At 37.2% G+C, this 15469-nt stretch overlaps 1 protein-coding gene across 11 annotated transcripts in view; it reads left to right on the forward strand.

The window, feature by feature from the left end:
* The window catches only part of Map4 (microtubule associated protein 4), a 167489-nt gene that overhangs the window by 104958 nt on the left and 47062 nt on the right, over positions 1 to 15469 (forward strand). For 8 of the 11 annotated variants that reach the window (XM_048795399.1, XM_048795400.1, XM_015489331.2 and 5 more), the window contains 5 exons: positions 2258 to 2380; positions 8162 to 8275; positions 10462 to 10593; positions 11318 to 12508; positions 13513 to 13626. In XM_048795399.1, coding sequence (XP_048651356.1) covers positions 2258 to 2380; positions 8162 to 8275; positions 10462 to 10593; positions 11318 to 12508; positions 13513 to 13626 — 1674 coding nt within the window. The remainder of the gene's footprint in view (positions 1 to 2257; positions 2381 to 8161; positions 8276 to 10461; positions 10594 to 11317; positions 12509 to 13512; positions 13627 to 15469) is intronic. The other 3 variants (XM_048795402.1, XM_048795403.1, XM_048795406.1) reach the window with 3 other exon arrangements.

A 15469-nucleotide genomic window follows, 5' to 3' on the forward strand; every position in this document is an offset into this window, starting at 1 on the left:
TGTTCCTTATTTTCCCTTTTATGCCCATGGCCTTAAAAACAGATAATTTGCTATGCTCAATGTCTTTCCTACTGTGTGTCTTCCACAGACTCTCAGCTCAATGTACATAGCCTTCTAATTGTCTTTTCAGGTTCAGCTATGTTCTGATCTACAGGAAGTATTTCTAGATCATTCCATGACCATATCATGTGACCATTCTTTAAACCCCAGTAGCAGCACTTAGTACCTGCTATTGTAGATGCTTATCCCCTATAATCCATACTAATGGTAGGATTATCAATAATTTTACCATGTTTGTCACAATTTTCTGAGTACTTTAACATATCCCCTTTCAACCTTTATGAAGTAGGTAAAGCAGGTATTAGATATGAAAACTGAGGTTTACAGAGACTTGCATCATCAGGCATGTCTGAAACCCTCAACTACACAAATACCGCTTCTTCCATAGTGTATAAGCACAATATAATGATGGTGGTGATGGTGGTGATCTGAACTCCATGACAGCAGGGTTTTTCTTCATTTTTGCTGCTTTTTCACCAGTGCCTGATTCAAAATATTTAAATACATAAATGAATTATTGGGACAAATGTGGTATGGGTTTACTCCTTTGGGTCCTTTCTACTCCAGTGTTCTAAAGCAGATAAGGAAAGTATCGGGAGTATGAAATAGAAGTCGTCACTAATTTCTCCTTTGTTAGTAGCATATAAACTATGAGCAGCATAAATAATGTTCATAAAGAAGCAGCCTGTCAACCATTTAGAATAAAATTAGGTAATTATTATTGATATTTCTTATTTTTCTATTTAAAAAAATTTTTTTAATTTCCCATGAACAATCCCAATTTTGTTCTTCATTAGAAAACAACAGATATGAAAAGAGACTAAGTATTAAAGGGGTCTGAGGTTGTGGCTCAGTGGTAGAGCACTTGCCTAGCACGTGTGAGGCACTGGGTTCAGTTCTCAGCACCACATAAGAATAAACAAAGTAAAGATATTGTATTTGTAAAAAAGTATTAAAAGGATGTAAATTTAAGGAAAACTTGGATGCAAAGCCCTAATCCACATTTTTAAGAATTGTTTTACATTTCTTGGGCCTGTTAACTTAGAGCTGCCTAATCACCGGTGGATTCATTCTTGTTTCTCCTAAGAATTTTACCCAGTGCCTGACTCTGTTGTTTCAGTCAGCCTTGAGATTTCTTCTTTGCATTTTCTAAAAATAAATGTGACCTATAAAAAATTGGCCCTATATGTTTGCTGAAATAGTAATTACATTAGTATTATAGAAAATTAAAGCACACAGTTAACCTGTGGAACTTAGATTGAAATGCTATTTGAAGTTTGCTCGCTTGCTGCTGAAGGAGGGACAAAAAAAGACATAACACTTGAAGAGAGAACAAAAGGAGGCAGTGGGTAAAGGGGGACTTTGATGGAATGGAGATGATGCATTTAAACCTTCTGGAGGTTCTTAGACATAAATATGCAGGACCACACTGCATGATCTTTAAGTCTCCTTAGCCATTTCAGTTGATAGACAATATATCAGAAATATATTCCTTCATTTTTCTTTTCTCCCTGATCTTAAGTCGTATCTTAAGAAAAGGCATACTTATTTTGTACTTTGGTTATTTATTAAGAATGTCTCTAAATTCATTGTAAATGTTTATCGATGGAGTATGATGATCAGTTTCCATCTTTAAAAAAGACACTTGTAAGCCAGGCATTGTGGCTCATGCCTGTAGTCCCAGTGGTTTGAGAGGCTGAGCCAGGAGGATCACGAGTTCAAAGCCAGCCTCAGCAAAAGCAAGGTGTTAAGCAACTCAGTGAGACCCTGTCTCTAAATAAAATACAAAAAAGGGCTGGGGAGGTGGCTCAGTGGTTAAGTGACCCCGAGTTCAATCCCCAAAAACACTCCTCCTTCCCACAGAAAACAATCTTAGGCTTCCAATACTTACTTACTCAATTAATTAATTTATTTATTTTGGCTGTGTTAGGGATTGAACCCAGGGCTGTTCACTGAGCTACATCCCCAACCCTTTTATTTTTTATTTTGAGAAAGGGGACTTGGGATCCTCCTGCCTGAACCTTCTGAGTAGCTGTGATTACAGGTGTGTGTCACCATGCCTGGCTTTCTTTCTATTTTTAAATTTAAAAATATTTTCTCAAAGACGTTAGCCAAATGTGATTGTGTCGTATTGTACTTCCTATAGTAATTTACAGAAACTCTTCTCTAGTAATTTGCTTTGTGTCTGTATGTTAAGGGTCTCCAACTGAATTCCTCGAAGAGAAAATGGCCTACCAGGAATATCAGAACAGCCAGAACTGGCCAGAAAATACAAACTTTTGCTTCCAGCCTGAGCAAGTGGTGAATCCTATCCAGACTGGTAAGCAGGAGCTCATATGTGACTGCTAAATGTGAGCTATGATAAATACAAGAACAAAGTGGCAACCACCACTCAAATAAAACATTATAGCCTACATATAATTTCTTTGTATTTGTATTCAACTAGAATTCAACTAGAATAATTTCCCCTAAACATCAGTTGACCCTTTATGTACTGTTTGTCTTTTCTTCAGAGATACTTAATGCCCTACAATTCTCTCCTTTTCAGAACCTGTTTTTCAGATATTTATCTGAAATGCATATACATTAGAAACTAAAGGATCAGCAGTGTCTTAGAAACTTTTAATTCTTCTAGAAGGAATTATTACAGTAATAATAGTGCCTGTTTTGTGCCAGGCACCGTGCTGGAGCCTTTATACATATTATCTGGGTTTCTTACCTCACTCTGTCAAATACATATTATTATCCTTGTTTGATGAAGAGCAAAATGATTAATACTAATTTCTATAAAATTCAAATAAGAAAAAATATGGAAAAGCAGATCTGTAGTTGCCCAAAACTAGAAGTGGTAGGAGACATGAATTGTAAAAGGGCTTTGCAGGAGTAACATTGCTACCTTGATTTCAGCCTGATTGAGAGCTTAGGTTATTTGCCAGACTGTTTTCCAAAGTGACTGCCACATTTTACACCAGTAATGTGTGAGGTTTGTAATTCTTCCACATTCTAACCAACACTTATTTCCCTTTATAAAAAATTATAGCTAACCTAGTGGGTATGAAATTGTATCTCCCATTATGTGGGTGGTCTTCTAACTTTCTGGGTAATATCCTTTGATGCATAACTTTTTTTATTTTTATGAAACCCAGTTTATTCATTTTTCTTTGTGTTACTTGTGTTTTTTATGTCATCAGTCTATTTTCAAAACTGGGTTTATGAAGGTTTATCACTGTGTTTTGTTCTTAAAATGTTAGTTTGTGTTGTTATGTTTAAGTCTTTGATCCCTTTTATGTAGATTTTTGTATATGATCAGAGGTAGGAGATTCATTCTTTTTCATGTGGATATCCATTGTCCCGCTTCCATTTTTTGAAAAGACTGGTCTTTCTCCATTGAATGGTTTTTGCACCGTTGTTGAAAATCTGTTAATTGTAGGTATTTGGTTTTGTTTCTCAAAGTTGAGTTCTATTTCATGATTTTTGTGTCAGTATAGTTTGCCCTGCATACCCACAGGTTCTACATCCAAGGATTCAACCAACAATTGATGATAATATTCAGAGAGAAAAAAATTACATCTATACTGAACATGTCAGACATTTTCAAGTTATCATTATTCTCTAAGCAACTCATTATAATGATTATTTACATAGCATTTACATTTAGAAGGTATTATGAGTAATGTAGAGATGATTGAAAATTTGCAAAAGGATGTGTATAGGCTATATGAAACTTCTGTGCCATTTTATATGAGGGACTTGAGCATCCACGGATTTTGGTATGGGGCCACATGTCCTGGCACCAATCCCCCTTGAAAGTTGTGAGTGCACTTTACTGCCGCTTTTTGGTAAGTTTTGCAATTGTGAGTTTCCTTTGTTCTTTTCCCATGATTGTTTGATACACTCAGCCCTTTGTAATTCCATAGAATCATATTGTCAATTTCTACAAAGAAATTGGCTGGAATTCTAAGAGAAAATGTGCTGAATCTGTGGATTAATTAGGGAGTATTGCCCTCTTGACAATATTAAGTCTTCTATTCACGAGCATTTAAAGTTTTTCCATTTGTTTATTTTTCATTTACATTACAGTATTTTGTAGTTTTGAGTGTATGAGATTGGTTAAATTTATTCTTGGTATTTCATTCTGTCCGATGCTGTGAGTGGATTTGTTTCCTTAATTTCATTTTCAGATTCTTCATTGCAAGGGTGTAGAAATATAATTGACTTTTTGTTTGTTGTTCTTATATCTTTCAATCTTGCTGAACTCATTTATCAGGTCTAATAGTTTTTCAGGAATTCCTTAGCATTTTTTAAAGGCAAAACCATGTCATTTACAGAACTAGAGTAGCCCCTGCTTACCCACAGTTTTAGCTACCTGCAGTCAACTGCAGTCTGAAAATATCAAATGGAACATTTCAAAAATAAGTAATTCACACATTTTAACATTTTTATTATACTATATTATTATGATTGTTCCATCCCATAACTTATTATTGTCAGTCTCTATTGTGCCTAATTTATAAATTATCATGGATATGTGTTTGTAGGAAGAGCCACAGTATAGAGACATAGCATCCAGTCTCCAATCTGTGTGTGTTTTGTAGGTACCCTTGATCAGGTTAAGAAAATTTCCTTCTTTCCTTCCCTATTATTGTTTTTTTTTGGGGGGGTGGGGGCTGAACTCAGGAACACTTGACCACTGAGCCCTATTTTATATTTTATCTAGAGACAGGGTCTGAGTTGCCTAGCGCCTCAATGTTGCTGAGGCTAGCTTTGAACTTGCAATCCTCCTGTCTCAGTCTCTCAAGCCACTGGTTCTACAGGCATGCACCACTGGGCGCGGTCCCCTTTTGTGTTTTAAATATTTTTATTTTTATTTTGAGACAGGATCTTGCTAAGTTGCTGAGGGCCTTGCTGAGTTGCTGAGGTTGGCCTCAAACTTGCAATCTTCCTGTCTTAGCTTTCCAAGTTGCTGGGATTATAGGTGTGTACCACCATACCCAACTTTATTGAGTGTTTTATCATGAGAGGGTATTGATTTTGTCAAATAGATTTTCTGCATCTGGTAAGGTGATCATGTTTTTATTTTTTATTCTGATGATACATTTTGATTTTTGGATATTAAACCATTATTGTACTTCTGAGATATATACCTCTTGGTCATGTTGTAGAATTTTTAAAAATGGGTTCCATATATAAACCCTTGAAGATTTTTGAAGCCATATTCAAAGACATAGTGTGTAGTTTTCTTGTGATGTCTTTGTCTAGTTTTGTGTAGGTAATACTGTTCTCAGAATGAGTCGGAAAGTGCTTTCTCCTCTTATATTTTTTGGAAGATATTGTGAATAATTGGTTTTAGTTCTTTGAATTTATGATAGAAGTCATTGGTAAAACCATTTTGGCCAGGCCGTCTTTGTGAGTACTTTTTAATTACTAATTCCAGCCAGGAAGAATAGGAGCCAGCAAGGGTGATTCCCAGTTCTAAGTGGGAGATAACACAGTAGAATTTAATTTCCTGAAAGTCAAGTGTGGTGCCCAGCCATCAAGATGGCTCCCAATGGTCCCTGCCTCCTGGTATTCACAACCTTATATAGCCGTCTCCACATTAAACTAGGCTTGGTGTGTGTGATTGATAGATCACAGAAGACATTGCAGTTTCCATTTTTGTCACTCCTAAATTTATTCACCATGGGGAAAGCCATTTGATAAGGAGAAGTATACATGGAAGAGGAACTGATACTTTCAGCCCATGGCCGTGTAAATAAGCCATCTTGATGGCAGGCAGATCTTGCCAGGCAACTCTTCAGATGAGCACAGCCATGGCCAGTGCCTTGACTGCAAACTTGTTGAGACTTCCTAGTCAGTAGAGACCCAGAAGAAATAGATTCTGGGGGACAGTTTCAAAGTCAATTCTGCCAGTTTTCTAATGAATCAAATGTGTGAAATTCAGAGGTCAAGGATAACTTCAAGGATAAGGTCAAAACTGTTTACCAACAAGAGAAGGATAGAATGCCATTTCATATGGTAAGATTTTGTGTTATACCAGAATGTGGGGTCCAAGAGGGTCCCAGAGAAGGGGACTTCAACTTAGGTCAACATGGTCCAAAGTTGGACATGGACAAATGGCATAGAAAAGAATTTCTCAATCCATCAGATATTGAGGCACCGAGATTTATTTAGAAAAGTAAGGAGAGTACACATTCAAGGGAGAACATGGGCCACCTCACTAATGAGAGACACTTGGGGAATCTCACATTCTTTTAAAGGAAACTGGGTAAGGGGTGGGCATAAGTGTCATCTATATGTGAGGATAACATCAATCTGGTGAGCTTAAGATGGTCATGGTGATCTGGCAAATTCAGGATTCTTAGGTTGATATCTTTTTCATTATCTGATCAAAAGGTAGGGTTGGGAAAGTACCCTATACTGTTTTGTATCTTCCTTTGTGCAATATATTCTAAAAAATACATGTATTAGTGGGCTAATTAGTGAACATGGGGCAGTTTTCACAAGTGGTTGAATTTCTAGTAATTGTGAGTGAACATTTATAGAATTCTCAGAAATCTTGGAGTGATAGGCCTGGAAAGAGAGAACTGCTTGGGGAATGAAGGTCTGAGGAACTTTAGCACAAGGTTTTCACATAAAGTTGTCTTTTCCCTCTTCTTCCTTTTGTCTCATTCCTATCTCTTTAATTTCTGTCCTGTCTTATGGAGAATAGGTTTGAGAAACATGTTGCATTTGGGATTTATTAAATTAAGAGGTGGGGTGCTGGAATATATTAAATACTTTGAATACTTTACCACTCTACCTCAGTTGTAGATTATGTGCTTTGCTCACATGAGGCCCTGGGTTTCCATCCATTCTTAGCATGTGCTTGCACACACATGGGCACATATACATAGAGGCCATTTTATTTTAAAGGCTGGAAATAAGGGGATAGCTCTAGAGGGCTAGTGATAAAAATTTGAGTGTCATCTGCTTATTAATGAAATTTTAGACTGTGAGATTGGATGAGAGGGAATATAGAGAAAAGGTGTGCCCTTCTCCAACCACTCAGTTCTCAAATTTAGTTTAAGTATTTTTCAAGCTTGACTTGAACAAAAATATATCCTTTTGCTAAATGATCCTGTCTCTGACCTTGCATAACAGATGTTACAGCCAGATTGCCTTTACATCCTTCCCTGTTTATTTGAAAGGCAGCCTCAAGGCTTCTTCCACCCCTGACCCCAGCTTTCTCAATTATGCCTTCTAATTATTCAAAATACACTTTGCAATGCAGTATCTGTCTCCTCTAATCCTGAAACCCTTTATAAAAAGAGGGGTGGTCTAGCTGTCTCAGAGCCAAGGAAATGAACATTTTCCCAAGACCTGGGTTTTTACATACTTGCCTCTGATGTTGACAGTGTGTTAGGGAGTCATGCATTAGCTTCATCAGAGGAAATAGTTAGACATGCAGGCTCTCAAGACCTGGGTCAAATCCTTAACATGGAAACAGAATTTGAGAAGGCCTCCTTAGAAATCATAATTCATTATTTGCCTGACCAGCTTTGCTTTTTTATGTTTTTCGTGTAAGAAAGCACAAAGAGTTTACTGATGTTTTTGAGTATCTTCACTCATGCCAACTCCTGAATCTAGAGTTTATTCATTCTCTCAGGACAAACTCCATTCAGAGAGCTTTTGAAATGCAGTTTTCTTCACAATGTCCACATGAGGTGAAAATTTCCCTTTTTAAACTTGTTCTGAAAACATTCTAGCTGATTTATTTAATAACAAAATCTCTAAATTATATATTGAAAATTCCATTTTCTTTATTTTTGCCTCTTAGAATGTTAGAGTTGAGCATTAAGTGTTCTCTCAGTTTTATACATTTGTTGGCTCTGTGATTTAGATAATCAAACCTTACGGGAATAAGGGATTATATATTATTAACTTGAAACAAATGAATTAGTGAGTATTTATTGATTGCCTACATGTGTAGTCACATGTTATCTCAACTTATTTTACTACTGGACAACACACATGTAACTAATCAATATTTGTCATAAGAAATGTTTTTACCTTTCTAATTGCATTCACTGGGACTGAGTTTTGGATTACTTCTTTATTCTAGATCCCTTTAAGATGCACCATGATGACGGACTAGCAGATTTGCTCTTTCTCTCCAGTGGAACAACAAATGATTTGACATTTACAGGGCATAATAATCCTTTGGAAGACAGTTACGGTATGGCTTCTCTAGCTGGAATTATTCTGTAGGGAAGAAAAATTAATTTTCCTTCTTAGATTTATTGCTTAGGGCACGTATAGCAAAAGAGAAAAAGAAAGTGAAGATTAACATGTATATTTCATATACACAAGGAAGGTATTTGGGGAATGACTAATCTCAAAGAAGTGGCTTTAGAACTCAGTTATATAGCTTCTTTGATAAAAAGTCATACTTTTTTTGAGAATTAGAAAGATAAAGGAAAAGGACTTTTCAGGGTCTTTAGTGGCAAACTGTGAGGGTGCAAGTAGGTGGTAAAGGCTAGTGAGTAAAACTTGTTATGTAGATTCCTGTGGTGACATCTCCAGGCTGATAAGAGCATACAGTTGTCTTCAGTAATCAACCTTTGTACTTTAAGATGCAGAGGGTGGAGGAACACTTTTGAAAGTATTTGTCCTGCTTTTAGGTAAATAGGAGGAAAGCTAAGAATTGATTGGGTTTTGTGTTGTTGCTATTTGTTTGTTTTTTTTTTTTAAGAGAGAGAGAGAGAGACAGAATTTTTTAATATTTAGTTTTCGGTGGACAAAACATCTTTGTTTGTATGTGGTGCTGAGGATCGAACCCAGGCCGCATGCATGCCAGGCAAGCGCGCTACTGCTTGAGCCACATCCCCAGCCCCTATTTGTTTTGTTTTGTTTTTCATATCTACTTCTCAGTTGACTTGCATTCAATGTAATCTTATGCCTATTTGGGTGCATATTCTGGTCTCCTATAGTCCCTTAGCTTCAATTAATATGAGCTTTCACCCATCATCTTTCATGTTAACTAATAGGCAGAATCAGATGTAGGGCCTCTGACTGTGACCAGGCTTATTCCAGATTAAAGAGGAGAATTCACAGTCAAGCTGTTCAGAGACTATGGACATCCTCTCATAAGACCTCTAACTTAGGGCCAAATTCTGCATCCACATTTTATTCACTCATGACCCATGACCTTGAGCAAATTACTTCCTCCCTAAACTCTTTTTTTTTTTAATCTACAAAACAGAGCCAGCACTAGTTTTTACATTAGAGAAGTGATGACAATTAAATAAAATTATGTGAAACACTTAGCATTGTGTCTGGTAGAGTAATCATTAAATAATCTTAGTTATCATAAATAGTAATATCCTCATCTCCTCCTGTTTGCATCTTTATGCTTTCTTTGCTCAGAGTGTCCTCTGTCTTTGAAATTGACCACCCTCTATTTCTGCTCTTGCTTCTCTTCTGAAGCCTTTTGTGATAGTCTGGGCCTCATGGTTCTTTCTGCACTCCTATATCACTTAGTTCATAATGTACAGTATGCGTTGTTTACTATTTGTCTACTTGTCTCTGTAGCTAAATTGTATTAATCTTCTCAGATGTTGTGGCATATGCCTATAATCCTGGCTACTCGGGAAGCTAAGACAGGAGGCCAAGAATTTGAGGCCAGTCTGAGCAACATAGCGAGACCCTACCTCCTGAAAATAAACAAACACAAAAACATATAATGATCTCAGCAGGGACTGATATTAAATCTGTTGAGACTGGCATAGGATAAGCATTACAATAATCCACTTATATTTGTCATTTGCCTAGTGTGTGTGCTTGTTTCTGAGGGTTGTCCTGGAGACCAAACCCAGGGATGCTTTACCTCTAAGCTACATCCCCAGCTCCTTTTATTTTGAGACAGTCTTGCTAAATTGTTGAGGTTGGCCTGGTGTTTGCAATCCTCCTGCCTCAATCTCCTGAGTCACTGAGATTATAGATAAGTACCACCGCATCCAGCTAGTTGTTAATAATTAACAAAATATTTTCATATAGGCAGGTGTTAATCTCATTTTACTGATGAATTAAGGCTCACCTTTCTTTACTGTACACTATTATTTTGATTGTGGTGTTACTAGAGCTCAATCTTTGATATTTTGAATCTTTGTAATATCCTGTAAAAGTAGGCAATATATATTGATTCATGGTCTTCCTGGGATATAGTGATGCTGCCTGTTAATAATTACGCAAAACCTGAAGATTGTTAGGAGTGTTTCATTTAAAACTTTTGTACTTTGTTTTTTACTGTTCCTTAGACCTATGTCTTCTTGGCAATATATACAGTTGATTTAAAATACCAAATGCCTTTTTTTCCTTCTTTGTCAACCAAATTTCAAAATGTGTTTTGTGTTTTGATATTAGGTATGCCTCCCTGCGACACATTTGCTCCTGCAACTGTTGTACCTCAGGGGTGGTCTATGGAAGCCCCAAACCCTCCATACTCGGAGTCCTTTGTTTCTCTAGAGGCCACTGCAAATCTTCCACAGATGACAGGTGAATTATTTAAAATCTGCTTTATCAGTTAGTAATTGAAATATTGATAATTGGTATAAATCATTGGGCATATTTTTAGCAGCTTACAAGAGACACATAAAATTTTCAGAATTATCACAAATGTTTTTAAGCTTGTATTAAAGATATCAGAGCTGGGAGAGTTAAATTATAATTAAAATACAATCTTAAGAGGAAATCCCTTCTCTTTGGTTCTGGGAATTGAACCCAGGTTCACTTAACCACTAAGCCTAGAGTTCTGGGCTTCTTTTCTTAATAGGAAAGATAACTGACCAGCAGTTCCATAGGTTCCCTTCCTAATACTAATACATACCTGTGTTTTCAAGCCTATAGTTTTCCTTTTCTCCTCCACAATTTGTCTTCTCAGTTTCACATGTCTTATCCTTCTAAATGATGGGATTGTCAAGGAGTAGGCAGCATGCACTAAATCAACAGCTTCTTTTTTTTTAATATTTATTTTTTAGTAATACACGAATAAAATATCTTTATTTTATTTTATGTGGTGTTGAGGATGAAACCCAGGGCCTCACGCATGCTAGGCAAGTGCTGTACCTCTGAGCCACAACTCCAGCCCCTCAACACCTTCTTAATTATGTTTAAGGTCTTAAGGTCACAATAGCCAAATACTCTTGTGCCCTATGAGTTTTAAGTGCAGAGGTATGAGTAGAAAATGATGGGTCCCAGATTTTTAACTTATTTCCCTTAGAGTTACCCAAGGAAGGAGAAATGGCATCAGTAGAAGAACAGCCACCAACTAAAGCATTGGAAATAATAATAGGACAGAAGACTACAGAAATGGCACCGTCTGGAGAAAAAGTGGTAGCCCTGGTCAAGGAAATGGCACCCGCCACAGAAACAAAGGTGGAATTGACTAAAGATATGGAACAACCCACCAAATCAGATGTGACACTGCCCAAGGACTTGCAGTCATCCATTGAATCAGATATGTCTCTGGTCAAGGACATGGTCCTACCTATAGAAAAAGAAGTGGTCCCAGTTAAGGATGTCATATCACCCGAAAAAACAGATGTGTCTTTGACTAAAGATATGGTGCTGCCCACAGAAATAGAGGTGGCTGCAGGCAAGGATGTGACACTATTTGAAGAAACAGAGAGAGTACCACCTGTAAAAATGGATTTGTTTTCACATGAGGGCATGGCATCACCCAAAGAAACAGAGTCAATCTCAGGCAAGGGTATGGTATCATTTTCAGAAATGGAGGTGGCACTAGCTGTGGACACTGTATCATCCACAGAAAAATCCTCAGCTGAGGAGATGGTCTTGTTATCAGAAAAAGAGGTGGCTGTGCCAAGGGACATGACAGTGCCTTCAGAAGCAACAGTAGTCTTCACGAAGGATGCAGTAGAAACAGAAGGGCCCTCAGACAAGGACATTACTCCACCTCCATTAACAGAAGTGACCATGGGTAAGGAAGTGGCTCTGTCCCCAGAATCAAAGGTGGACCTTGTCAAGGATGTGGCTCCACTCCCAGAAACAGAAGTAACCCTGGTCAAGAATATGGGTACACCCTCTGAAACAAAGTTGGCCCTGGGTAAGGATTTGGCTGTGTCTCCAGAAGTAGAGGTGGCTCAGGTCAAGGATATAACTCCACTCCCAGAAAAAGAAGTAACCTTGATCAAGGATATGCTGCTGCCTCCAGAAGCAGATGTGGCCCTGGCTAAGGATGTGGCTCTGTCCCCTGGAACAGAGATGACCCTGGCCAACAGTGTGACTCCAGCCAAGGATGTTGCACCACCCTCAGGAACAGAGGTGGCATCAGTTCTAGTTAAAGACATGGAAATTGCCCAGACTCAGGAAGGAATAAGTGAAAATTCCCAGATACAGTCTCTCCAAAAAGATGGGCAGTTAGCTGCACCTACTTTCATGATTTCACCAGGTATGAGCTTTGTTTCCTCTCAGTATTTCTGTTTACCAGGGTATAGTTTCAAGTGGACACTATATCATCCACAGAAAAATACTCTCTTACCCACATGTGATCTTTACTATTACCTTCCAGAAGACTAAGGGACAGGCATCATGCCAGTTAAAATAAATAGTCTCACTGTGCTTTGCAAATCTATTCATATTCCTACTCTCCTAGACAGCTCTTTCTTACCTTTACCCTCCTCCAACCTCCAATACCTTATCAATCTGCTGATCTTCCTATTTTCCAGATAATTGCAATGAAATAAAACACCCACAATCGTCTGTTAGCTCATCTACACAGTTTGTATCTGTATCCATAGACTCTGACTTCTCTCCTGTTTTTTTTTAATTTCATATATATATATACATATATTTAAGTTGTTCATGGACCTTTATTTATATGTAGTGCTGAGAATCGAACCCAGTGCCTCACTCATGCCAGGCAAATGCTCTACCACTGAGCCACAATTCCAGTCCCTGTTTTTTTTTTTTTTTAATATTTATTTTTTAGTTGTAGGTGGATACAATACCTTTATTTTATTTATTTTTATGTGGCGCTGAAGAGCGAACCCAGGGCCTTGCACATGAGAGGCAAGTACTCTACCACTGAGCCACAACGCCAACCCCCTCTCCTATTTTTATAACTATTCCTGCTCCTAATTAAGGCCAACCTCTCCTCTCATTTTGTAATAGGTCCAATTTCTCCTTTTCAAGTCAAGTATATTGCCCCAGCCATTAGTTTGTTTTCTGCCATTTCACTGAATTATTCCCAACTTAAAAGAGTTTGTCATTTTTCCCATCTTGAAAGATAGAAACAGAAACTCTCCTGACTACTTCTTAACCTGCTCTTCATCTCTGCTGCCTATTGTAGGAGAATTCCTCAAAAATGATTGCCACCTTTAATTTCTCATGGGTGGAAAAATATCTGAAATAGTTACTCTCTTACCCACATGTGATCTGTACTATTACCTTTAGAACCAGTCACAGCCACGGGCCCAAAGGACAACTTGCCAGATTCTGTGTTAGAGAAATTAGAACAGAAGAAACCATTCAGCAGTCAGCCTTCTGAACTTTCTTCAGAGACCTCAGGTAAGTGAAGAAAACCAAATGGACTCTCAAACAGCTTAAACTAGGAGTGATTGAAGTGATGTTGGTAGACATTGTCCCTGCTTTCCTGGTTGTGTTGTTATTAGCAGTATAGTTTATGAGGTCAGTTTCCTTTCTTCAATGGATTTCATTTTGTTTAGGCAGAAGGTCAACTTGTTAAATATTTAAAATCACCACTATATCAACTCAGGACACTAAATTTTGGTCTATTTCATCTGTTGACTCTCCTTAGTAGTCTTAGGTATGTTATTTGCCTATATCTGTTTGTTCAACTATTAAGTTCTATAAAGTCTTGCTAGTTACAGTGTGTTCCATGGCTCAACAGCATTTGCACTGTGACTGAACATCTTAGAAATGTGGAATCTTGGACTCTTTCTCAGACCTATAGAATTATAATCTGAATTTTAACAGCAACCCCAAGTAATTTTCACATGTATTAAACTTTGAGGGATACTGCTCTAAGATACTGTAAAACTTTTAAGTTTGCTCAGTCAGTGATTTCTAAGATTACATGTTTTTGTTGATAAGCCAGGAACACGTGCATATGATTGTCAACTTGATGATTCTCTGTATACTTTTCTGTTGCTATGATGGGAATGTGAGCTCCTTGAGGGCAGTGCTCGGACTTAATTCATTTAGAGTCCCTAGAGTTTACACACTGTCTAGCAGCAAGTAGGAGCTAAATAAATGAATTTTAAATGTTATTTTACTGACTGAGAATGTCAGTAAAGATTTTAGTAAGTGCTAATTGTATACAAGATAGACCATCCTAAGGCACATAGATATCCATCCTCGTTCTCGCTGATCTTCCTGTTTTCCAAATAATTGAAGCACCTAGAGTTATTATTATATTGTTACCTGAATAGAAAGAGAAGTTCCCAGGCATGAACTCTAAAACAAAGACTTACATAATAATTGAAGAAAATAGTGTAAGTGATGGCATCAAGTTGCTGCTGATTAATTCCTAAATTAAGTGTAATAAATACTGTGAGGTGCTATGGCTCACAATTTTTTGACAAAACCTAAAATTAACCTGAGATATTAAGGATTTAGAGGACATTGGAGGGATGAGGACAAAAACAAAAGGTGCTAGTTAAGTATTTTGAAATCATTTTATTGGGTCATACTTGACAGGAATCATTGAAGACTGCCTTTAGTGATTTTCTTTCCAGGAATTTGGATCCAAATTGTGTTACTTCATGAAACTTTTCCAAGGGTGCTTGTCCTAACTGTTGAAATTCTTGTCAGCTTACTATCATTATGCATATTTCTTTGTCTTTTGGGAAGTACATTTAAGAACAGAACATTGAAATCTAACACATTTGTCTTTCAGAGTAGGATGTTCTGGTTCTGGAATGATAAGAATTTTTCTCTGGCCAAAATACTATTTAGTCTTTTTTTTAAATTTTAAATAGCATAAATCTGGCCTTCTGGGTCTGTTTCCCAGAATCAGTCTAGTTCATTGGATACAGATCAGTATAATATTGGTGACAGACTCTTAGAATTATAAATTCTGTCCCAAATCATGAATAAGTATTCATTCAATTAATAAACATCACCAAAAAAGAAATAAGTACAATTTCTTGTTTAGAATTGAGATTTGTGTACCTATTAATAATTACAAGGAGAAATAAATCAGATGAGATTTATAAGTAGTGAGTGAGTTTATTACAGAGGTTAGAAAGTTTGAAATATTTTGCTGGGCGCAGTGATGCACACCTATAATTCTAGTGGCGGGGGAGGCTGAGTTAGGAGGATCGCGAGTTCAAAGCCAGCCTCAGCAAAGGTGAAGCGCTTAGCAACTCAGTGAGACCGTGTCTCTAAA

This window comes from Marmota marmota, unplaced genomic scaffold, assembly GCF_001458135.2.
Source record: "Marmota marmota marmota unplaced genomic scaffold, marMar, whole genome shotgun sequence".
NCBI lineage: Eukaryota > Metazoa > Chordata > Mammalia > Rodentia > Sciuridae > Marmota > Marmota marmota.